We start from the raw sequence: 25,254 nt of genomic DNA, 5'->3' as shown, positions 1-25,254 counted from the left end.
CACCACCTTTAGCCACACCGATGCTGTTCCTATTTGACGAAGGTCCTGAGGAGTGTCCTGGTTCCACACTAGGGCTGCCACCCGCTATGAGGACTCAGATGTACAGACTGTCCTAGCTCCTGCCTTGAGAGTCAGTGCAGGGCCCATAGTCAGGCCCAACAGGCTTTGCTAGACACAGATCAAAGCAGAGAAACTCAGGTCACCCTTGTCTCTGGACTACCTGGCATCCGTTATGGTTCAGGCACCATTAGCTTAAGTGGTGTTCCCTGTGGGTTACGGTGTGGGCGTCATAAATGGGTGGTGGAGCCCTGGAACTGGTGCTGTGGGAAGCCTTTAGGTTACTGGAGGCCCTAGCAGGAGCACAGTGGCCCAGTCCTTTGTTCTAGTTTAAAATGTGATTATTCCATATTGTATATACTCTCTCTGAACCAAGCAGGGTCGCCCAGTCTTGAACTTCCAAAGGTGTGAACTACATAAGTCATTTTTTTCTCCTCCTCCTTCTGCTCCTCTTTTATATAAAGCTAGCTGCTTCGGGTGTTTGCTTTCCTAATGAAAACTTGACTGACATGCTGCTACCCACCCCCACCTCTTCGTCCTGACTGCGCCAGCTTGTGCTCGGCTGTGGGGACATGAGCTCCATGTCACCTTGCTTATTTCTCTTTCCTCGAAGGGTCACCCCTGACTGTCCAGCATACCTCGGCACAGATGCCCGGGTCAGTTTCAAAGCACATTATCTTTCATTGTGACATTCTGATAGTTAACATACTGATAGGCAAATGTAAAATTTGGGAAGAGAAGAAGCATGTCTCACCTTATTCTTTTTTGAAGAACAAAGGCCAGAAAAAAAAAAAGGATCAATGGAAAGAGAAAAAAATACCTATAGACTTAAATACCACAGAAAGACAGGTATTTCTCTTCAAATCCTTCGCACAGCTTCACATGCAGACCCTGCCTGCCGTTTCCTGCAAGTGTGTTGAGACAAAGGACAGAGAGGATATGTGTAGTGTTTATAGAATGATTTCAAAATGAAAACTAAGCAACTTTCAGTAAGGAAATGACCTATATATGTGTATACACATCTAATCGGGGGCGGGGTTCATGCTTGCAAATCCATGAAGAAGGAAACTGATAAAGTGACCGAGGAACAGCACCACCAGTAAAGTGCTGTCACACATATGCCAGACTGAGCTCGGCTTCCCAGGACACTTAGTATGTATGTTTATAACCCCAGGCTTGGGGTCAAGGAGTGGGAGTGTGGACAGGTAGCTCACTGCCCAGCACACACTGCACACACACACACACACACACACACACACAAACACACACACATACACACACATACACAAACACACACATACACACACATACACACATACACACACACACACACACACACACACACACACCCTGATATGCATGCATGCACACACAATACATAAACATGAACCAAATGTCAAATGAAAATCTGACATAATGACCACTCCTTCTCCAAGGTGAGAGGGGGTTGTCAAATTCGGGGACGTGTGCCTGTTATCCAAGTATTGTACAATTCAGCAACAGTTATAGTCCACAGACCATTTTTTTTAATTCTAAATATTTCTGAATCAAAATGTTGATCTCCCCTTACAGTGTGGCAGTGTAGGAGAGTGACCACGGTCAGCTCCGTGGTCCTGGCACTCCGACTGCATCCTGTCTAAGGGAGTCACAGCTAACTACCGTCAGAGGAGCCAACAGCTGACAAATTAAATCACCGAGACAAAGAAGACATCTTAGCCTTATTCCTGTAGTCTGGTGGTGAAGTGACAGGTCAATTAGGCTTGTGTGTGGGCTCTCTGTGCCCAGGTAGGAGGGAGCAATGTCCAATGCAGCCCCCCTTCCCCGAGGAGCCACGGAGTGTGCCAGGGTAGCACCTGGGGGTGCAGGTGGCTCGTTTTTCTCACCAAAGCCTCTAGTCTGGCAAAAGGAAGTAAGTTTAGACTCCATGTGGACAGCAATGCTTCCCATAGAACAAGAGGAGTTTTTTCTAACCGATATATTTGAAAGACAAGGAACCCGTGAGCTCCACACAGAATGGCTACACGGTTGTTTGCAGCAGAGATGGTTTCCAGGCAGTGGGGGCACATGCTTCAGGCAAGACAGGAGACAGCAGGAATGAGGGTGGCTGCTGCGACAGGATTAAACCTGAACACAACAGAGTCTCCTTTAAATTCAACACCTGCCCAGAACCAGGGCATCCTTCCTGTTTCCGAGACCTTTGTCTTTTTTTCTCTCATTTCTACCACTAACTGAGTATTTCAGAGGCCCACAGACTTTAGCACTAAAGGCATTTTTGGAAAGGAAGGCACAGTTCAAGACTGATGATCGTAATTTTGTAAAGAGTCAGACAGTAAAAGTTTTAGTTAAAGGCAGCCACAGATTCCAAGTATGTCGGTGAGCACTGCCGCCTGCCCATAGAAGTCGTTTACAGAAGCGGGTGGAGCCGACTCGGCCCATAGCTTGCTAGCCCTGTATCTAGGCCACTTGTTGTGTTTTAATCACAAGGATAGTTGCCCAGGACACTGGTGACTTTCTCCGGTTTTTCAAAAGTCCTCTCCTCAGCATATCACCAGTCTGCTGGCTTCGTTTATGACGTCCCGATTCCCCCACTGAAGCAGGCTAGTGCCTCTGCTAATTGCAGCGAAACATTTAATCTTGACTGTTTACCTACACGGTATATGCGGCCGTGACTTCGCACTGTATCAGCTACTGCTCCTTGCCTGGACAAACCATCTAACAGAGACAGTCTAAGGAAGGGAGGAGTCTTTTGGGCTCCTGGTTTCGGGAGTTTTCGGTCCATTGAATGGGGAAAGTGTGGCTGAGCAGTTTCTTGGTATAGTGAGCTTATGGAAAAGCCCCACAGGAGGACAGAACAGGAACGTGAGAGCTAAACTAGAACTAGTGTGTGGGTTTGAACCTCAAAGGTTGCTGAACCATGCCAGCCAGCCAGAAGGTTGCTTAATCTCCCAAAACAGCACACCTTCTAAGAATGCGTGTCCCAGCATACAAGCTTGTGTGTGTGTGTCTTCAGGGAACATTCAACAGAACCACAACATTGTACTTCATTTAAAAAGGGTTTGTTATTATTTTGTGTGTGGGGGGGGAGGGAGGTGTTTCGCCTGCGTGCATATATACGCATCACATGCAATGCCCACAGAGGCCAGAAGAGGTCACTGGATTCCCTAGAACTGGGAGCTGAGACCTGAACCTGGGTCCTCTGAAAGACTGTTGGGTGTTCTTAACCATGGAGACATCTTGTCAGTCCTGGATGCCTTCATTCTTTAAAGTAATTTCACATGCTCAAAGCAAGTAGGTATAAGAGTGTGTGTGTGTGTGTGTGTGTGTGTGTGTGTGTGTGTGTGTGTGTAATTAGCATCATTGTTCATCATCAAACTAGGACATCCTTTCTGACCTTGGTATCTACTGATTTTGAAAACACAAATTTGACTTAAGTGAAAATCAAGGTACACCTTACCTGCAATGTGGTGTCTGCAGTGAACATGTATGTATGCTACTTTTGGCCCGTATCCCCTTCAGAGTGTGTGAGCAGGGCCACTTACATTGCAGCGGGTGTTATAAGTCATCTGGAGATGAATTAAATGTGCAGGAAGGTGCAGGGAGACTACATGAGAACACTAATTTCAATAAGGAATGTGAACACTGCCTGAGATTTGTATCTGCAAGGGGTCCTGGAGTAACTCCCACTGAGTGCTAAAGACGACTGTGTGGACTTCGTGTCAACAGAAATTGCTTATTAGGGCTTATTTACAGAGCACTTAGGTACGTGCGGGTTGTAGGCAGGAGTGTGGGTGGTCTTAAAGAAGACCCAGTGGAAATCTGCACCCAGCCTGGATGCGGACCTCTCCTTAGCTGGGGGAATGAACAGTGCTGGAAAAACGCTCTTTCTGCAGACTGATTGACTAGTTAAACTGTAATGGAGTGGAACAGTTGGAATGTTGTAGGACCAGAAGCTGGTATCTTATCTGGGGCTAGCTATAGGCCTCTGAGTAGCCATCCCTTGCCTACCTGTGTTGGAGCTAGCATCCATGGATTAACAGACAAAACCTTTCTGGAGTCTATTAACTCAGTAGACAGCTAACTTCCACCAACTCAGGAGCTGAGAATGTCTTCCGATAGGTCTGAGGTACGTACCCAGCCTCCCATCTTCTTTAGCCTTTCTGATGTGCCCATTATTCTGTGCTCTGCAGCTATTAAAACAAACGAAAAAAGTCATGAAACTGCTTCCACGTGGGAAGATGGAACCTGAGATGACCTCGCTGTGTATCTTCCAGGCCTTGGTCACTCAACTCTGGCTCTAGAATAGCCTCTCATTCCCTTTGACGTGAGAGCTACGCTTCTGCATTGGCAGCTGCAGAGTCAGATACCCAGCCAGGTCCTTCCCAGCCAGTCGATTTCTACCCCTCCTGAGGCCATGTGCACTTAGGCAATGTCCCCAGTCAAGACCCTAGACCTCCCTGCTCCTTTCGTTCTGTTATCTTCTTGTCATATATGACTGTTGCCTGAGCCAAATGTGCAGGTTTTCATGAATTTAGCTGTGCCAGATTCCACACATCAGCACAGCTAGGTGCCTTGACTGTGGATATTGCCTCCAGAAGGAGAGTCAAAACACCTTCCCCAGAGCATGAGTTGCTCCTCCAAACTAGCTGGATGCAGTTCTTCCCTAAGTGCACTTCAGGGGTATAGGAAGAGCCCTCAGTAGGTCTAGAGAGGACACTCAGTGGGTCTAGGGAGAGCACTCAGTAGGTCTAGGGAGGATACTCAGTGGGTCTAGGGAGAGCACTCAGTAGGTCTAGGGAGGACACTCAGTGGGTCTAGGGAGAGCACTCAGTAGGTCTAGGGAGGATACTCAGTAGGTCTAGGGAGGACACTCTGTGGGTCTAGGAACTGGATGACCAGGTGATGCTATGGCTGTATAGAGCAAAGCTATTCAACTCATCAAACATCTCAGAATCCTTCTCTGCAATGCACCTGTTTGGTTTTCTTTGGTGTCAGACTGATCCAGGGTCCTTCCTTCTGCACTTCACATTGAATAGAAGTTCTACATCCATGCAAACCAATAAAACCCACACATTCACCAGAGAGAGGTTAAAGATGCCTTGCTCACCCAACAGTCTCTAGTATATATGCCCAAGAGCCCCAAACACCCCCTTAAAATACAGTGAAGCTCGGATGCGTGGAATGACCCCCACGGTGGGACACATCAGACACACCTATTAACATATGTCCATTCTAATGAAATGCAGTTTCTCCTTCGTCATTGGGTAGCTGGGTATCTGCCATCACATGCACTACTGACCTTTGCCCCTTAACACTGAAGCAACCTCAAGGCTTTGCTGGAGATAGCGGTTGTTTGGCATCACTGGTTGTGTGAACAGAGGCGGCTTTGTGCTCACACCATGAACGGACACCAGAGCTGATCTCCAGGTGGGAATGGCTAAAATAACCAGCGAGGCTTCCTTCAGCTCAGTGCCATGAAGACCACCCTTCGGTGTCTGACTGGGGCTGTGTTTTATAACGGCAGAGACTTCCTGGGAAAGCCTGCTCTTGGATTTCTGAATGGCCCCAAAGAAAGGGTGAAAACCCCCAGTCTGTCTCCCAGTGCTGTTGCTTGGTGAGACCAACAGAAGTTTTGCCACAGTCCCCTGTGGTGGCAGCAGACCTGCACCCTGTCTGTGTCACATCTCACTGAATGCTGAGTGGAGCTGGCTTACTCTCCACAGGCGCTGGGAACCCAGTGGCTCCAGGCAAGGCTTTGATACTGGCTGGATGTCCCCAGCGAGGTGTTTCTCCACAGTTTCACCATGCCTGGAAGGCAAATCAAGGGGATGCAATTAAACCAAATCCAGTAAGGCCCAATCTTGTGATTCCTTATGGTAAATTCAAATACCCACCGTAAAATCTAACAGGTGGTGAATGGTTAGCCACTCTTTTTTCAAAGATATAAAGTTATGATTATTTCCAATTATTACTATTTCCAAAATATTAAGCAGACCTCAGATTGAATCTGACTGTACATACACTTATTTAAAAAACCAGCAAATACCAGCAAGCAGGTGTAACTCAACTCATCAATGCATGGTGCCCCCTGTCTGCAATGCCAGGCTTTGGAAGGCATAAAGACTGGAAGGTCATAAGTTCAAAGCTAGCCTGAGCCACACAGTGAGACTTGAAATCAATGCAAACTGAAGCAAACAAAAAATAAGTGGTTTGTCAGGCTGTTCAAGATTCTTCTTTGTGTTTGGGCCACCAATCTGCGTGCAAGAGCCACCACTGTCCAACACTGCAGGGGTCAACCAGGACTGTGTCCCCTTGGCAGTTTGCACCCATACATCCTTCAATAGAAAGACTAAGCACATCCTTTAAGAATGATGACATGGTGCCAGGCAGTGATGGCATGTGTCTTTAATCCCAGAACTGGGGAGGCAGAGGCAGCCAGATCTCTGTGAGTTCAAAGCCAGCCTGGTCTACAGAGTCAGAGTGAGCTCCAGGACAGCCAAGGCTACACAGAGAAACCCTGTCTCAGATAGATAGATAGATAGATAGATAGATAGATAGATAGATAGATAGATAGATAGATAGATAGTAGGTAGGTAGAGACAGACAGATCAAGTGGTGGATACCGACCTAAGCAGAAGGCCACAGCTGGAATTCATCACTGAGGATGACACACTTATTGAAGTACTCTTATCTGTTTCCTGATAAGGAAACTGCCTTTGCCAAAGTTCCCCAAATATCCCACTGGTTCTTTTCTTCTCTTGAAGATGGTGGAGATTCCTAGCTTCATATCCCACAAACCAGAGTTGATTCTTCCGAGCCTCTATGTGAGCCTGCTTCGCCACTGTGGCCACATGGGTTCGGATTGCCCAGGACCTATGCCATACAGGCTGATCAATCTAAATATCACTCATGGTTGGACTAATGCTTCTATTCCTAGATGGAAGCTAGGCTCCTTACCTGACAGGACAGGAGGACTCTGCTATTTCAGGGAATCTCCACTCTCAAGTATCTTTATCAGTGAAAGCTCTTTTTTTCAAGATTCATTGTTCTAATTAAGGAGGCCCACATTTCACCAATGAAAATTCATGTCTGGCAACTGCTATGTTCATTAAGAAAGCTGGTGCTGATGAAGATTCACATGACAGCAGGACCGTGCTGTAGGTAGACTATGCAGTTGATCTGGGTTTTCTTTGGATATCAAGGTGATGCCTCTGTGTGGGCAGAGGAGTTTTAAGGGATTTGAACAGTAATTGGAACAGTACTGTAACAAGAGATGAGAAGCTGAGATTTTACTCTATTTGTGGGTTAGCACATTAGACTGGCATGGGGACTGTATTATTCACTGCTCTGCAAGAGGTACAGGCTGTGTGCTTTCTCTTGCCTCCCACAGTCCACTAGGGTTGAAACTCAGAAGCCCAGGCCAATATGGCGAGCACGGTGGGTCTGTGTCACAACTGATGAGATCCAGGCTTAGGGATCTCAAGCCTCTAGAGAATCTCGGAAGAAGCTGCAAAAAGTATCCCTGACTTTCACACTAGATAACTTTGTCATATGGATATAAGAAGCCCTCACCTCTGTGCTGTCTCCTAAATCCGCTGACAATTAAGATGTATTAGTTACCGTTCTGCTGCTGTGATAAAGTATTCCAACTAGAGCAGTTTGAGGAAGAAGGGGTTTATTCGGGCTTGTGGTCCCAGAGGGAGTTAGTCCATCATGGTTGGGAAGGCATGGCGCCAATGCAGCAGCAGGAGGAAGATGCTGAGATATCATTCTTTTTTTCATCCGTATACAGGAAGCAGAGAGAACTCAAAGTAGATCGAGGTTATAAACCCTTAAAGCCCATCTCCAGGGATGTACTTCTCCCATCAAGCCCCCATCTCCAAAGGTTCCCTAACCTTCCTAAACAGTGCTACCAAATGCTCAAAGATGTGACCATGTAGGGGACATTTCTCATTCAAATCACCACTGCAGATGCTTTTGAGAAGGCAGTCCAGAATAAAGTATCTCAAGTCTAGAAACATGGAAACATGGTAATATTCATGGGGCTATGTCCACGGAGTACGGATAAAACTGGTTTAGGTATAACTGGACAGATAGTCAACTCACTGGGAAGACAGGTCATGTTTTCATAGATGTGACTTAACATCAGAACTGTGTATGAGACTTATCTGCCTGGTACATATTGAAATAAGGGAGTTTTCCTAATAGAATTCCTTGCAAGCAGTTTCACATAAAATGAATGAGGTCTTTACAGTTTCCAGTCTTCCTGGGGAGACCTGAAGCTCCCGAGGAGTCTTGAGTTTAGGGTTCAGGCCATTACACATTTTGAGGTCAGATAACCAGTGTTGTCTGCCAGAATGGCTACATCTTCAGACATTAAGAATGTCTTTGGACAAAGTATAAATCTATGAATGTTTATAAGTACACAAATAAAAATTTAAAAGCACAGAACATGTAAAAATCACACAAAACTTCAGTCGTGCTCTGAAACCTATCTCGATGAACTAACTCAACTGAGATGCCCAGAGACCACAAGCTGAAATCCATCTGTGGGTCAAGCATTCCTCAAGCACTGAACTCATTTGCAACCCCATGGACTGAAATATACAGTGGTTCACCAAAATGAGAGCAAAAATACAACATTCTGAAAGATACAGAGAAGCACACAGAAACAACAAGGTGGTGCTGTAAAAACACAACTCCAAAATGACTGTGATCAGAGAAGTTATGGAGATTAAAAGTAATAGACTAAGGATGAGAGGCAAAACAGACATAAGAGCTCAGAAAAGCAACCTCAAAGCCAGGAAGAACATGGGATTCCTTTAACCTTTGATACTTAGTTTCAATGGTCCATTTCTTCTTGCCACGTGAAGAGGATCAAGTTCTGGGAAATAATACAAACCTCAAAAATACACCCCAAGACCAATTCAATTTAAAATGTCTTTTGGACAACCTAGCATCCAAGCAGAAGACGGTGGTAAACCATCAACGGCATAAGAAAAACATGAGTGGCACTGACCTGTCCCCACAGTGGTGTCTACAAGGGGAACACCACCAACGGGCACTGTAACAAATGAAGAAGCTTCTAAAGGAGATTAGCACAATCCCAGCACTGGCTGGCGGCTGAAGATCAAGAAATCTAACTTCACACAGGTTCTGTGGCGGTGCAGAGCTTTAATCTCAGCATAGATGCAGGCACAGCTCTGCGAGTTTCTAGGCCAGGATAGGCAGGGATACAGAGAAACCTTGTTTCAAAAAAAAAAAAAAAAAAAATAGATGACACTTTTTTTTTCTGGAGTTGCTGCATGTCATTGCTAGAAAGGAGGGGGGAGGAAAGGGGGCAGAGGAGTGGGGGTGGGGGCGGGGGCGGGGGTTGGGGGGGGAGAGGCACCAGGAGTGTTTCATCTCAGGCTGCAGAAGCAAAGAATTTAACTTCTCAAAACTTCCTACCCGGTTCTTTAAGCTATGATCCACCTTGGCTGTTTTCTGGGTTAGTGACTAAGCCTGAGTCCCTCAGGGAGCCATGCCTTTATTTCTACCTGGGTGTCAGATACCAAAATCTATACAAACAGGAAGCCATCAGAATTCTTTGTACTTGCTCAGAATTAGCAGACAGATGTCTCTACCGCCTACTCCCTTTTCTCCTTCCTTTCCTGGTTCCCCCCTCCCCCACCCCAACACTTTTCCTTTGAGCATAAAAGACTTATCTCTGTGACTTTGCTACTTGAATGTACATGTCTGCCAGTTGTGTGAGATGCACTTGCAAAAGTGTGCTGAGGAAACCAGACAGAGCTAGGCATTCAGCCAGACGAAATACAGTGACCTCTCTCCTCTTAGAAGGACCAGACACATTTACAAACTCATAGCTTGAAGTAGAAATGCCCACACTTTAATTTCATGACCATAGGAACCACTGGAAAAGGAAGGCTGAATGAATGTTCCAGAAATGGATCTGTTGTTCTTTCCTTTTCTGGGGGAGCATGCAGAGGCTACCGGAAAGCATAAAGAACCCAGAACACTGATGGGTTGTCCGTTGTTTGTTTTGCCTTGGTAGTGCCTGAGTGCTTTTCCCAACCAACTGGGCTTTCCTGGCCAGTTTCTCTGTATCATTTAGAGCTAGGTTACTGAGTTCTCCAAGGTTCCTTGGAGTACACAGTTCAGGTCTCAGCTGAACCCCCAACAACTGCTGACTTCGCTCTAACATCCCCTGCACTGGGGTCTTTGTCAAGGGAATTCAGGTCCATGAAGAGACTCCTAGATGGTATCCAGTCACTTGGTCTTAAGTTTCAGAAGTTTGGAACAGGTCCAGAACTAGCCACACACAGCACATGTGTGAGGGTGTCTACAGAGGCCAGAAGAGAGGGTCAGATGGCTCAGAGCGAGCCATAGGCAGCTGTGACTCACTAAACGCTGACAGTCAAACTCCAGTCCTCTGAGAGCATCACACACTTTTAACCACTGAACCGTCTCTCCAGGCTTCCCGGCTAACTCCGGATGTGTGTTCAGATCGTACCATTCACTAGCCTCACAAATAGCTATCTCCTAATGGGACCATATACTTACTTTAAGCAGTGACTATTGAGTTGGGTGAAATGAGTCCGCTGCTAAACTGAAGGGTGGGAAAGCAATTCTGCCCAAGAAAAGGAAACAAACAAAAAACCAAACAAGCAACCAAACAAAACAACGTCTGGCTCCAGCATGACAGTCAGAGGTAGGAGCTGCTTGCACATGCTGTAGCTGCACATCTGTGCATGGTGCAGTAGACTTGTAAAAATAGCCCAAATTATACGGGTTATAGTACATGTCGCAGAGGTCAATCAGAGGCGTCTCTGTCATTGTTTCTACTGTGGAAGCTTCTGTGTGTTGGCTGAAAAAAATTGGAGGTGGGGGAGTAGGAGGAACTGTTTTGCTCCTCGGCTTTACCCACTGTCCTTCATATAATCTACAGACCCCTAGTTAGACCTAAGGATGAAACGTATGACTTAGAGGTCAGACGGTTAAAGGAGGTGAGTTTAGAGGTATGTAGTTGTGACCGCTATTCTTGGTTGTCGACTTGACTACATCTGGAACGAACTGCAATCCAGAAATGGAGGTCACACCTATGATCCAGATCTTGAGGCAAGAAGACACAGGCTTCTGCTTGACATGGGATGACACACACTTTTGATCCAGATCTTGAGGCATGGTGACCATGAAAAGCTTAGGCCCAGGCATGGTGGGACATGGTCTTTAATCCCAGGAGATTTGAAGGCCAGCCTAAGACAGAGCAAGTTCCCAATCCAGGCATGGCGGCACATACCTTTAATCTGGGCCATGCCTTCTGCTAGAGGCCTACATGAAGAAAGAAAACTGGAAGAAAGAGAACTCACTCTGACTGCCTGCACTTACTTCCCAGCACATCTGTTGGAACCTCCTTCTACAGGATTCCAGCTTCTACAGAAGACCAGCTTAACTTCCCATTCACAGCTGCCCGCTGTTGGGTTAGTTAGACTGTAGACTGTAAGTCACTACAATAAATTCCCTTAATATATAGAGGCATTCCATAAATTCTGTGACTCTAGAGAACCCCAACTAATACAGTGGTCATTGTTAAAATGGCATCGAGAAAAAATTCTTGGGTTGGAAATTTGAAGAAAGACCCCCATCTGTTGCCTTCAGGGGTGCTGTAGCACACACCAGTAGCACAATCTCCAGATAGAAAACATGGTGGTTTCTCAATCGAATTAAATAGAAAAATGAAAGCAATAATTACTCAAATTTACTTGGCAAATTGGCAAGACAAATTAATTGAAACACTCCTTTTGAACATAAGGATATAATTATAAAGTCTTTGATAGATGAAGATATCTTTGAGGCATGAATTAAACCAATTGGACAACCCGATTATAAGCACCCAGGTTTAATATGTTAAGAAGAAAGAACACATTAAAAGCACATATTTTAAGAGGCCCCGTGAACAGCAAATCTCTGCCAGGCTTTCCTCACTTGTCAGGTGCTCTGGTGTGTCCTGGACTGTTCCTATCTCTTATGCTCCTGTTCTTTCAACAACTAATGGAGACAATCACCACTGTTTATCTTACACAGCTCAAACTACCATCGATCTTTGTCGAAGCTACAGGCTACATGGGTGAAATAAACTCTGATGCCTGGCAAAGGAAGACGACAGTGGCTTTTCTCCTCTTGGCAGTGATGGCAGCTCACAAATCTCCATAAGAAGTTGATTCAGACAAACTATCCCTGCAGTGGTTTTCTGTTCAAGGGTAAATGTGCAGCCAGACAGTCTGGGCCAGCTAGAAAGGTGGGGGAGTGCAAAGGAGAGATGGGAGATGGGAATGAGGGAGAGGAAGAGAGAGGGAGGAAGTAAGAGGGAGGGAGAGAGAGGAGGGAGAGAGAGGGGGAAGTGGGGGATAGAGAGGATGCTATTGCATTATTGGGAAGCAGCTTGACTAATGTGACTATGGCTCAGAGCTACCAGTGTCAGATCTGAGGAGAAGGAGCCCGGGGATACTGCCAGGGGATAGATAGACGGCAAATAATTGCAGCCATTCTGTGGCTGGTTCTTCTTAAACATGGACCTCAGAAGGCATCTTAGATCTGGACCTGTCCTAAGCCATCTCAAATGTCCTCTTTGTTTTAGCCAATTTAAATCAGTACTCCATTTAACATAAATGATCAGTATTTAAAATGCTGGTGAGAAGAGGCTGGAGAAACAGCAAAGCAGTTAGGAGCACTATTCTTATAGAAGCCTGGATTTAGTTCCCAGCACCCACATGGCATCCAGAGTTGGTAACTCCAGACCTAGGGGATCTGACACCCTCTTCTGACATCTGTTGGTAAGAGACACACATGCAGAGCCCATGCATATACGCAGCCAAAACATGCATATACATAAAAATCTATAAAAAAATAAACACCACTGAGAAAATAATAGTTTCTGAGATATGGGAACCAAGCATTGACTTTCCCAAGAAGACTACTTCTGATTCTTACGTCACAGACTGATAATTACTCTGAAGGTAGATGCAAGATTGGTGGAGATTCGCAGACTCACTGGGACTCTTAATTCTGTTTTTAAATGAATAAATTCATAAGTGCTCCTTTCTTCCTCATAAACTTGTCATTCAAACATTAGCATTGTAACACTGATGGTGCAAGTAGTTACTGTTAACCAAGCTGGTTCAAAGCTCCAGAGTTAATATGAAAATGCTGGACAAATGAGCAGCAGGAAAATAATTAGGCACACAAGGAACAAAACACCACTGACATCAGCAAACAGCCTTCTCCTTCCTCTCTAGGAAATGGAGACGTGTCTGAGCTAGATCCTCCCATTGTGTTATGGCCAGGAATGTAAACATTCTATGAAAACCCTTCCTGCCTATTATGTACATTTTCTGGAACAGTTAAAATGTTTTCTCTGGAGGTTCTCACTAACCTCTAATCTAACGAAGTTACTTTGTAATTAAACCCTGTTGCAAGATATTTGATCACACTGTGAATCCTGAGATTGTGTTATTTACTAGAAAGCCCTGTTTCTAGTAGTGGTGTGTCTCACCCTTAACACACACCTTTAATTACTCTAGTTGGAATATAGACACACCTTTAGTCCACAACTTTAATCCCAAACTATGTAGGTAAAGTTAGTTTGAAGAAGGAAGCACCCATATTTGAAAGTGATGTCTAGTTGAGTGGCAGACAAAGTGATGGATCAGAGAAAGATTTGACAGAATAGGATATGCCCAAATCTCACAAGAAGGGGGAGGAAAGATAAAGGGAAGCTACTTAAGGAGCAATGTTGAGAGGGAGAAGGGGAGGGGGAGGGGAGAGGGAGCAAGGGGGAGGGAGAGGAAGCTATTTAAGGAGCAAGGTTGAGGAGAGAGAGCCAGACTGAATCAATCAGTCAGCTTGAAGAGAATTTTGAGTCAGAGTTGAGCCAGCCAGAGCTCAGAAAGAACTAGGAAGGCTGAGCCCATTTAGCAGTAGGTCTCAGAGGCTGCAAACACTGTAGGCCTAGATTAGATTGTTAAAAGCTTCCAGGACTAGGCCGAGGTTAGCAGGTGGAGGCAGTGAGCCTCTGAGGTGACAACTGCTTCAGGCACATAAAAAATAATTTTATCAGGAGAATAAAGTTACTTTTACAAAACTCTGCTCAAACAGAAAAATCTAAACATAAAGAAGGCTCCTTTCTGGCCAAATTCATTCATCTCCCTGCAGCCCAACCTTCCATACACCCTCAAGGACACCCACACTCAATCTGTACCTATACAGCCATGAGGGTTCAGCTGGGACACCCCCAGGGAAGGTCCTGTGGTCCTGGGTTATTATTGGAAAAATCACAGCAGCAAGCTGCGTTTAGCTACAAGTAAGTAATGGAGGCACACAGGGCCCAGGAGGGAAATGTCTGTGTGAACAATGCCTGAAGGTCCAAGGGAAGGCAAGATGCAGAGGTGATGGATCTTGGGCTGGCTTTGTTGTCCACCTCTGCTCCCCTCTGATGACACTGGCACCAGTATGGGGGCTGGTGTGGGCCACCGTGGGTCCGCAGCGCTCGCTACGTGATTTTCCTCCACTTCCCAACAAGGCATTTACACAGCATAGTAGGATAATAGAACAGGGCTGTGCAGCTGGGTTTCCAGTGTCCCAAGAACATCACCAGCTGCCGTAAGGGTCAGTGAGTGAGCGCACCCTTTCAAGAGAAATAATTTTCTAATGTGTAGCAGGTCATGTTTGCCTGGGCTCACACATCTTACTGTATTCTCATTGTTTGCCTCTGTAAATAAATATTTCCCTATGTCCACAATCTTCCATGTTTCAGTTGCTGGGTTGTGTAGTCATAACAGAGACACATAATTTGCCACAATGGAAACATGACAATCTGGCTTTTTTTATGGAAGTGCTGGCCAACTACTAGCTTAATCTCAGCAAGTGGAGTAGAACAGTATCACCAAGACAATCACCATTGTCACAGTGTAACAGCCACACTGTCAAATGCACCTCAGATGTCTTCATTTCATCATACCTGTTGGTCTGATAAAGGGGTTACTTTAGCTCCCAGTTCATCAGAGCAAAGCAGTCAGTCAGAGCAGTAGGAGCCTGAGGGCGTTGGTCACATGTCACCCATAATGGATGGGGGCAGTAGAGAGCAATTAACACATTCATGGTAAACCCAGTTTACTTTCTCTAATCTCAGACAGTTTAGAATACCCTGACTAGGAAGTGGCGCCACCCACAGCGGGCAGGGCTTCCCACCTCAACTAATGCAATCAAGATAACCCCTGATACTTGTCCATGGGCTAACCTGATCTAGACAACCACTTACTAAGACTCTTGATTGGTGATGCTGGAGTGTGTCAAGTCGACAATTAAAGCTGATTAGTACAGGTGCACACTGGTTTTTTTTTGTTTTTGTTTTTTTTTTGTTTTTTTAATATTTGTCTCTCTTGCTAGTTTTCAGTTCTGAAGGTGAAAATGGCCTGGTGAATTCCAGGCTCCACTACCCTTTGGGAGGAAGTTTTGCCCATACATGCCTCCTTCTAGAGGAGGAAGACATAAGCTCAGGTTCTCATACGTGGCAGAAGTGACCGTGGCCCTCGACAGGTACTGCTGAATGAGGACTCAGAGTGCTCCCCATGAACTCATGCTGGGCTCATCTACCCTGTCCTAAGGGCCTTGTCAAGTTAGCTTCACTGGGATTTCACTAAACCACTGAAGCTCAGCATGATCCGTGTACAGAGGGAGATGACAGTTCCCTACAGGAGGTAAGCGTGAGCAGTTATGTGGGACAGCTCTAATAATGGCTCTCTGCTTCTCCTCGGAAGTCCTTTGAAAGAAAAAAAATATGTCAGAGTTCCCAAAAATAGAACCTGTAAAAAACAGCTCAATAGGCAAAAGCTATTTACTCAGGGGTCCTAGAGACATTTTAATCTTTAGATAAAGTCAGTTTTCTTCCCCCTCATCATCTAGTCTACGAGAAACATAAAAACAATGGGCAGAAATTAAATCACACTAGGCTCTTGAACTGCTAATGTGGCTTTAGTAACATAAGTAGTTAGAGGCTGGAGAGATGCTCAGAGGCTGAGAGCGCTGGTTGCTTTTCCAGAGGACCCGGTTCCGTTTCCAGCACCCACATGGCAGCTCACAGCCATCTGCAACTCTAGTTTCAGGGCATCTGGTGCCCTCTTCTGGCCTTTGAGGGCACTGCAGGCACGCAATGTTTTTACTTATATACATAAACTAAAAATAAACAAATCTTGAAAGCATGGTAAACAGAAAATAAACAGTAAAGAGGCATATTTTAATTGGACATTCAATTTTTTTTGATGTGTAGTGTTGCAAAAACACAGGATACTGGGGTCCAGCAAGTCTTGTTACACTCTGACAATTAATTCAAAGATGCATTCATTCAAGAATGCAGCAACAGGTCAGGGGAAGACAGGATTGCAGTCAGGTTGGGGCCCATGTTAAGCAGCTAGGAATGCTTCAAACACCAGGGGAGGAAAAGCCAAACAACGTCTTAAAGCATGTCCCCTGGACATAGTATGCACTATGCAAAAGTAATCCAAACTGGGGCAAGCTTGTACTGGAAGAGGGGCGAGGAGGCACAGACTGCTGCTTGGGGTGTCCATGCATGTTAGGAGCACGCTGCTTCCTTCTGAGGGAGCAGTGTCCACCTGAGGAGAGCAAGGTGACTGCCAGCTCAAGAGAAACATTTTCACATCTCACTTCTTTCTTCGTTATTCGCTTGTTTTCCTTAAACGCTGTTTAGCTATGCAGATCATTATTTTAACAGGACAATACAGTCATGAACATTATATAAACATAACAATTAAAAAAATACTGGCTTGGCATATAATAAAAACCACAAGGCCAGTTCTCTCAGAAGTTTTCTTCTTGGAATCGACTGCCTTATGTGAGCGGCAGATGTTTAGGGACAGTAAATCGCATGGTGCAGGGACAGCCTGAGCAGCAGACACTCAGCCTCTGGTCTGAGTGGCAGAGGGAACAGACTGGCTGCCCCTGGCAGTCACAGGAGCACAGCTGCCCCACATCTGGCACCTTGGACTTTGGGAGAAGAGCAGAGGCTGGAAAGACACTCTGACCTGCCTGAGCCCTTCTGCCCAGAGACAGGTCATGAAACCTAAGAAGACTGTGAACTCCCTCTCAGCAAGGCATAGGGGCCACGTGTCTGCACCTGATGGGTGCCCATGTCTCATCAACAGGTACACAGGGAGGCAGACATACAGCCTTGCTATTACTATTGGCTCACACCCCACACGGCCCTGTCCAATCACAGCTCTCAAATGCTAATTACTCAATAAACTTGCCCAGGAAGCCAGGGCTTTATCATCTACACAATGTCTTTACCTTCTTATCAGAGCAAATGTCCTGTAAAACTTATGTCAAATACAGCCACATACCTTTCCCTTATTAATCTACCTTTTGCTACAGGGGGCTGGAGTCACAAACCTACTAATGTTTAAAGGCCTCTTTCTTTCATGTATTAGCTCCAATTCCAGAAAAATACTCCAAGAAATGTAATTCAGCAGAGGCAATACATATTCAATCAAACACTTCATTTGAAGTGTTTGGTTAAAGCAATAGGAAGTGAAATAAACTTAGTTGTTTTCTCAACTGAAAAGAAACGAGGGATGGTTAGATCAGCATAAGTTTTACTGACTGAATAAAACAGACCCTATGTACCGCAAATTCAGATCTTGAATACTATGTAGCGTGCACACCATGAGAAATCCTGGAGTCTGCAAAGCGAGTAGCATGCACTTACCTACAGATGGAAAAAACCTGACTTCATTAGCACACAGACAAGCAAAGCCACAAAGGGCCCTGCTGCTAGGAGCCATCTAGTGCCGCTAATCCATGTGTTCTGTGCTCAGACCCTGCGGTAGTTCTCTTCTCCCCTCTCCTGCCTGTAAGATGTATTTTATTCTGTGTATATGAATGCTCTATCTGCATGTATACTTGGGCACCAGAGAGCATAGAGCATAAGATCCCAAGAGGTTGTGAGCCACCACGTGGTTGCTGGGAACTGAACTCAGGACCTCTGGAAGAGCAGCCAGTGCTCTTAACCGCTGAGCCATCTCTCCAGCCTGTCTTCCCCCCTTTTACAAAGTGCTCTGCATTCCGGAGAGAAACTTTACCCTCACTGTAATTTCCTTGATTGCTTTGTTTGCCTGTGAATTCCCCGGAGATGTTTTCGGCATGTATAATGAGTGATAAATATATAATTTTGAACAAATTAATCAGAGGTTATAAAAGCTCATGAGAGCAAGGCCATTCCTTTTCTTAGAATCTGCAATATAAATTATAATGCTGGCAAATAGCAGGTTATCAATGACTCTGCAATAAAAATGGATAAATATATGTATGTATGTATATATGCATGCATGCCAAACACTGCCCCAAACTGTCTTCCTTCCAGATAAGCCACTTTTCTATGAAGGATAACAAGAACTCACCCAAGTCAAACTGGCCAGAGATGTAGCCACAAGTCTGCCGGACTTCCTCACTGTCCCAGCCCAAAGGGTAGAGGGCACAGCCAGCTCCAATCAACAAGCCTGCGAAGAGGTAAAACAGAAAGCCTTTTACAAATCAAAGTTCAGAACATGACAGAGCCATAACGCCTGCTCTTTGAAAACACCACATTAAATTCCTTTAAGCAATGTAAAGTCAGTAAGATTCCAAGAACAATATTGAGTCTGCTTAAAATCAGAATGAAAACAGTAACAACTCAGTTTGTTTCCAACTTTAACTTTTAAGAACACTAAATGCCTCTGGAGTCTTGTAAAGGAACTAAAAAAAGAGTTTCTTTTAATCACACTTGCAAAGAGCCAACCAATCCCATTAATCCCATGGAGAACTAATTCAAGAACAAGCAACATGAGTAAGTTACACTGTGTCAATCAGTGGAATTTCTGTTTCCAGTTTAAGATTCAACATAGAATGTTGTAGTGTTGGGAATTCTCCTTGAGCCAGAGAACGTGCACTGCCTGTTCTTGCTCGGCTGAGACTCACCAAGCAGCCACACAGCTCAGGTGTGATCTAGAAGGCAGACACATGGGAGACTAAATCTTTACATACATGTAAAACCAATGTGGTTTTATTTTAATGTAAATCAAGTTACCGTGACGGCAGGCTATGCTAACGGCTTCCCACGAGTATTTAATTTTCATGTGGGTTTCCAAGGGCATGAAAGAGATTTAGATGCTCACCACCAGACTGTTGTGTGCTAACTGGATTTGTACCCTGAACAGAAAGGAGCTGACTCATGCTTAGCGCTGTATGTGCATTTTTGTGCCAAGAGGAGGGCAGTTCCCTAAAGAGCAAAGCACTTGGAAATCTGTTTCCTTGTGAAATCTGGGACCGTCTTTGTGAAACCACAAAATGTAGACTCAGCCATGTAAATTAGCAATAATTTTATTACACAGGAAAGTTTAGGTGAACTTTACATTTCAGCCCCGTGCATGAATTTTAGAAAGCAGCTGCAAACATATGCTCCCGTGTAATAATGAGTTGCTCTGTGGGGTTTGTGTGAATTTTGATGCTAATATTTATGTAGACTGTGTTTTGTAATCTGCTACTGTCTGCCCACAGGAAGGATGTTCTACATGCTAAAGATTTTGAGGAACATCTCCAGAAGGCAAGTGGATAGATACCTTTGAGCTAACTGGTGGCCACAAGGGTTAGGGTCTGTGTCTGAACACCAATGACGAGGAATGTTTGTATTAGCAGGTGAGAACCTAGAACTGTCAAGAACTCAACTCGGCCTCACAGCGAAGGACCCTGGCAGCTCCCTGAGTACTCAGTCTTGGCAGTATTTCAAACTAGAATGGGAGTGTCACCGAAGACTCAGAAAACTGTAGGACATATGGACAATACCTATCTCCCATTTGGTGGAAATGTTATTGAATTTGGGGTCATAACCTGAGTCTCAAGCCAGGTTCACTCACTTTCCTCAATAATCCAATTTAAAAAGCCAAATTAATCGTGGAAAGTGGAAACATGAGATTTTTATTCAATGTGGTCACACTGGAAGAGGGAGAAAGAGACCCAGGGATTCCCTACAGTCTTAGGGGTCCTGAGGAGAGACCCAAGTTTACATAGAAGGCCATGCATAGGCACATCTAAGCAGACCCAGTCCAAGTGTGCCCTGTTCACTATTGTCTGGGCTTCAGTCCCATTCTGTAAGCTGGCCTGACATGTTGCCAGAACTGTGTGAAATCTCGTTCCCACTCTGGTGGGGCCTTTTCCAGCACCAGATCCCTGGGAAGACTCCCATTTCTTTGGGGTCTATTGTTCCAATCGTCTGGTAGATTGAGAGCCACAGACGCCTCTTCGGAATGTTTTAGTTTCTGCCACCCCTTTACAGGAGGGTGGGGTGACAAGTGACTGCCACACCGCACAGTACAAATATTGACCATTTTCATAGCCTCAGATAACTCCAGCGGAGAGGGCTGCTTTAGGTGTAAAGGGAAGCTGGCAAGGGGGTCGGGCTTGCCAGATGCCTACACAGGTTCTGGGACCGCTCTGCAATAATTAGAGCCAGCCCAGCTCTTCAGCCTCCTTTCTCCGGTAAGGCCAATGAGTAGAAACTCTGGCTCTAAAATCTGTTCTTTGCACTGTCCTGCTAGCCCGAGCTCCATGTCACACCATGTCAGTGAGACACTTTCCTCTGGCACCTGCAGTCAGAAGTAGGTCTTTCTGCAGACAGCCAACTTGGGGTATAGGGAGGGGCTTCCAGGCACCCACAGCACATCACCCAGAGATGTCAGCTGGACGTCAGGTTGTTCTGATCCCTGGACCTCTGATTTTTGGGAATTCTTCAAATCAGCTACTCTGACCTTCCAACAGGCCTGCAAAACTTAAATTGAATGCACGGGTTTCCTACTAAAACTTTAGTTACCTAGCATGGCTGGCTCATGCCTCACTCACATAAGATACACGATAACAGTTTTTTTTTTTTTTTTTAAATATTTTCTCATCCTGCTCAAACAGTATGCATATGTTCAGTTAACCATCATCTTGAATGAGGCTTGGATTAACTTTTCAAGCTCTGGCAGATGGACAGGTAAGTGATACATAACTCAGAAAGGTTAGCCTCTAACCATCTCTATGGAGACCTCTTAGGTTAGGGAGTTGAATATACTGATTAACCTCTCTAGGAGCGGGGTGTTTGAGCAGATGCTTCAAATGTCAACGAACTGCCCTAAAGGTATGGGTTGCACTTAACCAGCATTTTATGGTCTCTATGGGACTCACTGCGCTGTAAAATAAAAACCTCAAAATGTGAAAGCAAGAGCATCCTTTTAAATGAGAGAGACCGGTCACCATCCAGTTGTAGCTCTGCTGAACCAAAAAGCACAGCGTGAAAGCCCTGTCTTATCTGTGTGGCCATTATACTCCATGAAATGGGACCAGAGCTGAAGTATTTGCTCAAGGGGTATCTTAATGACCCAACAGGTTTTTGATAGTTCTGGTTGCTTAACTTGCTCGTCAGGAGTAGATTGTTCAATAGAACCTCTAGCTTACAAACTTTAATGTTACACACAAATGTTACCTATGGAGATTTTCCTGACCATATGTTCAGACCTTGTTACCATCCAAAGTTAATTTTAAGCAAATTACTTAAAATTTGCCATTACATTAAAGAGAAATCAGGAAAACAGTCACGTTATCACGATTTGAAAAACCTGTGTAGTCAGGAGAGAAAGTGAGAAGGGAACCAGGAAGCAGGGCAGCAGCCTCTGGGAAATGCTAATGGAGGTGAGATGCTGCGGGGAGGGGAGATGAGAGTCAGGCTCACTTGGGACTAGGAAGGAAATCTATTTCTGTTGTCCTAGAGACTGCAACTTTTAACAGGTCATGAGTAAGTCACAAATTATACATCAGATGAGTCCTCCCTTTTCACCTGGTGTTATCACTGCAGCCTGGGGGAGAGGGACAACACAGCCACATAAGAGAGATGCCACCTCCTGAGAGAGAGAGAGAGAGAGAGAGAGAGAGAGAGAGAGAGAGAGAGAGGGAGAGAGAGAGAGAGACCTAAATAATATGGTGGCTATTAGGCTACTCCATCATGACTACACAGGACTTGAGGCTCACTCTGTTCAAGGACAATTAAAGTATTTTAGGAGCCACATCTGTGGACTGACCTTTCCAGAGAAGCCAATGTTAATGGGAAAAAAGACCTTTGATAAATGCAGTGAGGCAGACATTCCTGGTGGTGCTGGCTAAAGTTAAAAGTTAGTCCACTGTCAGTGCTGAGGAGATGGTCCAGTAGCTGAATGCCCTTGTTGCCCTTGTAGAGGGCCGGGGTTCTGTTCCCAGCACCTACACTGTGGCTCACGACCGTCTGTAACGCCAGTTCTGGGGATCTAATACTCTCTTTTGGTCCCTATGGGCATTCTGTATGTATGAAGGCAAAACAGTCATTTATAGAGAATAAAAAATAACTTGAATAAAAATTTAGAAGTCTACTCTTCATCCCAGTGAGCTCCTCAAGGCGGATACTTCATCTGTCTGCCCACTTCTACAGGAGTTTCTCACCCTTCTTTTCAGTGTCCACAAAAGGGCAGCCATATCTGCCACAATACTAATTATTCCTTAGAGTGTGACTGAGAATCCTAAACTCTGGGAGGAGTCCAGAGGTTCGAGAACAAACCCGGGTCTGGGAACTTTCCCTGCAGCTGAGCTCTTTCTGTTCAAACCCCACAGAGAACCCTTGGCTCCTGAACATTACCATAGCAACTCTGCTCCTGCCAAGGAGACAAAACAAACCTCCAGTCAGTCAGTCACTGCTACTGATCCTCCTCAGGTGGGAAGAATGGGGCTCCCCTCCCCTTCAGCTCATAAAGCCTTATTTTTATTATTTTTTTTTCCAGGCTACTCTTGAAAGTTTGTATGTGACCTCACTTCTTTTCCACAATTACTGGGCCACTTTTTCCACCACCCCTCCTTCTTTTTCAATAGTGTGACTTTTCCCACCCATCGCCTTTCCCATCAATTCATCTTTTATGGTTTTTTGGATACTTTCCTCCGTCCGTCCTCCAGTCCCTTTATCTCCTTTTCTGTGACAAGCACTGAGGGAAAGTTTTTTCTTTACTGTTCTCATAAAGGCTGCCCAATCTTGCAGCCGCTATCTGGACCATTCCTTTGGAATGGGTTGGCAAACTTCCATCTCAAAGTCTCCATATGCTAATTTGTGTAGGAGATGCTCTCCATTTCCACAGCAGATAAGGACGGCCATGGGGAGGGAGCATTCTTCAGACCCTCCGAATGTAGCTAAAGGCAAACAGCATGTTGCATAGGAAGAGAGGTCTTTAGGCTCCAGTAAGCCTGGGCCTCCAAATACTTTACACGAACAGAGGCACAGAGGATGTAAGAAGCTTGTCTGAGAAAAAAGATCTCAGGTGAATCTTAGAGCTCTGGAATCCCAGTCCAGGGCTCTTTCCTGTCTGCTCGTGTCTCAGAGCTTGTACAGGAGTCCACTCCAAGCCACATGCATAGCATGAGGTCAAACGGGGACATGCTGGCTTTGGTCCTGTCTGAGTATCTCTAACGCCCAATGTCTTACCCACTGCTAACTAGCTACTCGGCGCCCTGACTATTGCATCCACTCCTGGCTCTTCATGTCTTGTGATCTTTGCTTCCCTGAAAGTTGGATTCTTTCTCTCTAATTGAGACACTTTTGTTATTGAATTTTGGGATCACAGCCTGTGACCCAAGACAGACCTTAGCAAGCCAATCAAGAGCCAACTTAACAGTGGGAAGCAGGGAAAGGAGACTCTGGGACACCCCTCAAGTCCGTGTTCTGGGTCCTCAAGTGAGACTGAAGTTTAAATAGAGGGTTAAGTATATGCTCATCAACGAGGTCATGGTGAAGGCATAACCCTGCCCACCACTGATCCACCATGATCTGGGCTTCACTCACATTCTTAAAGGTAGCCTGACAAGTTGGTAGAACATTCTGGAATTTTTTTCTAGGAGAAAGGTTCTTCCTCCCAGTTTGGCTTCTTCCAGCACCAGATTCCTGGAGAATTCCTATTTCTTTGGGGTCTGTGATTTCAGTAGTCCGTGGTAAGACTGAACGAGACAAATGCCTTTTTGAAATCTCTTCATTTCTGCAGGGCCAAGTACACTTTTAGTCCTTGGGTTAGTGCTCAAACTCCATCATGAAAATACGTAATGTTTAGGTCTAGAAACATCAGCATTCAGCCAATCCATGCTGCCCAGCAGTGAGATACTGGTTTCCCCCCCAGGAGCTCCTGAATTCATTAAGGTTTATTTGAAATTGTATATTGTATTGTGGTTATTTCTGTATTGTACTTTCCGCCCATAGGATTACTTCCTTTCAATGCATTCGTTCATGATATTTGTTAAATATCAAGTCATTGTAGCATTAGTATTAGACACTTTTCAAAAAGACTTTAGAAATTATGCAATAGTTCATAATCAATAAATAACATGACATATTTGCCTGTATTTAATACAAAAGCTTATCAAAGTAGGCCTGTACTTTTAAATGTGATGCAGTGTTTCCAGGATACATACCCAGTATTCTGAGTATCTTCCATCTCCCAGAGCCCCACAAAGAGCCAAGTGCTCTCCACAGCCTTATGTGCAACGACCCCATGAGCCTTAGCCAGCAGCCTGCAATCTCAGACCAGGGACAGACCCTTTGGAACCTGCCAATCCCTGCTTTGTTGGGTCCCAGTGACCCCAGTGAGAGCTGTAAGACACAGAGAGTCTCTGTCCAGTAAGTGTACCTGCAGGGCATCAGAGTGAGCAATGGCCTTTGTCATCACAAGTGCCACCTCCGTGCTGCAAAACAAAGTAAAATGGATTTCGGTCATTCTGCGCCGACGCCCATGTTTGAGCTAATCGCAGGCAGAGTCCTTCCTTGTTTAATCATCCTGCAGACAACTCTAGGTTTCCTTCAAATGTTTTTCCAAGTGACCCATCAATCCTAATTTCTTTTCCTTTTCCCGATCATGTGACACAAGACACAGAGACAAATACAGTGCATTAGATACCAGGATGCTTTCCTAGAGCACAGAGAAACTGCACAAGCTAATTTCAGCCATGAGTGGCTTGTCATCTTTTCTCTTTCCAGGGTCCCAGGCAGTCGCTGGTACAAGGAAAGACAGTTGTTTCTGATGATGAAAGGTTGGAGGGCATTGCCCTTTGCATGTG

At 45.2% G+C, this 25,254-nt stretch overlaps 1 protein-coding gene across 1 annotated transcript in view; it reads right to left on the bottom strand.

Moving 5' to 3' along the window:
* Nucleotides 1-25,254, bottom strand: part of LHFPL6 (LHFPL tetraspan subfamily member 6) — a 190,345-nt gene that overhangs the window by 8,539 nt on the left and 156,552 nt on the right. The window contains exon 3 of the mRNA XM_080929579.1: nt 18,525-18,623. Coding sequence (XP_080785705.1) covers nt 18,525-18,623 — 99 coding nt within the window. The remainder of the gene's footprint in view (nt 1-18,524; nt 18,624-25,254) is intronic.

This window comes from Micromys minutus (assembly GCF_963924665.1).
Source record: "Micromys minutus genome assembly, chromosome: 15".
NCBI classification, from domain to species: domain Eukaryota; kingdom Metazoa; phylum Chordata; class Mammalia; order Rodentia; family Muridae; genus Micromys; species Micromys minutus.
The sequence above is the reverse complement of the archived record's forward strand: the minus strand, read 5'-3'. Positions and strand labels throughout refer to the sequence as shown.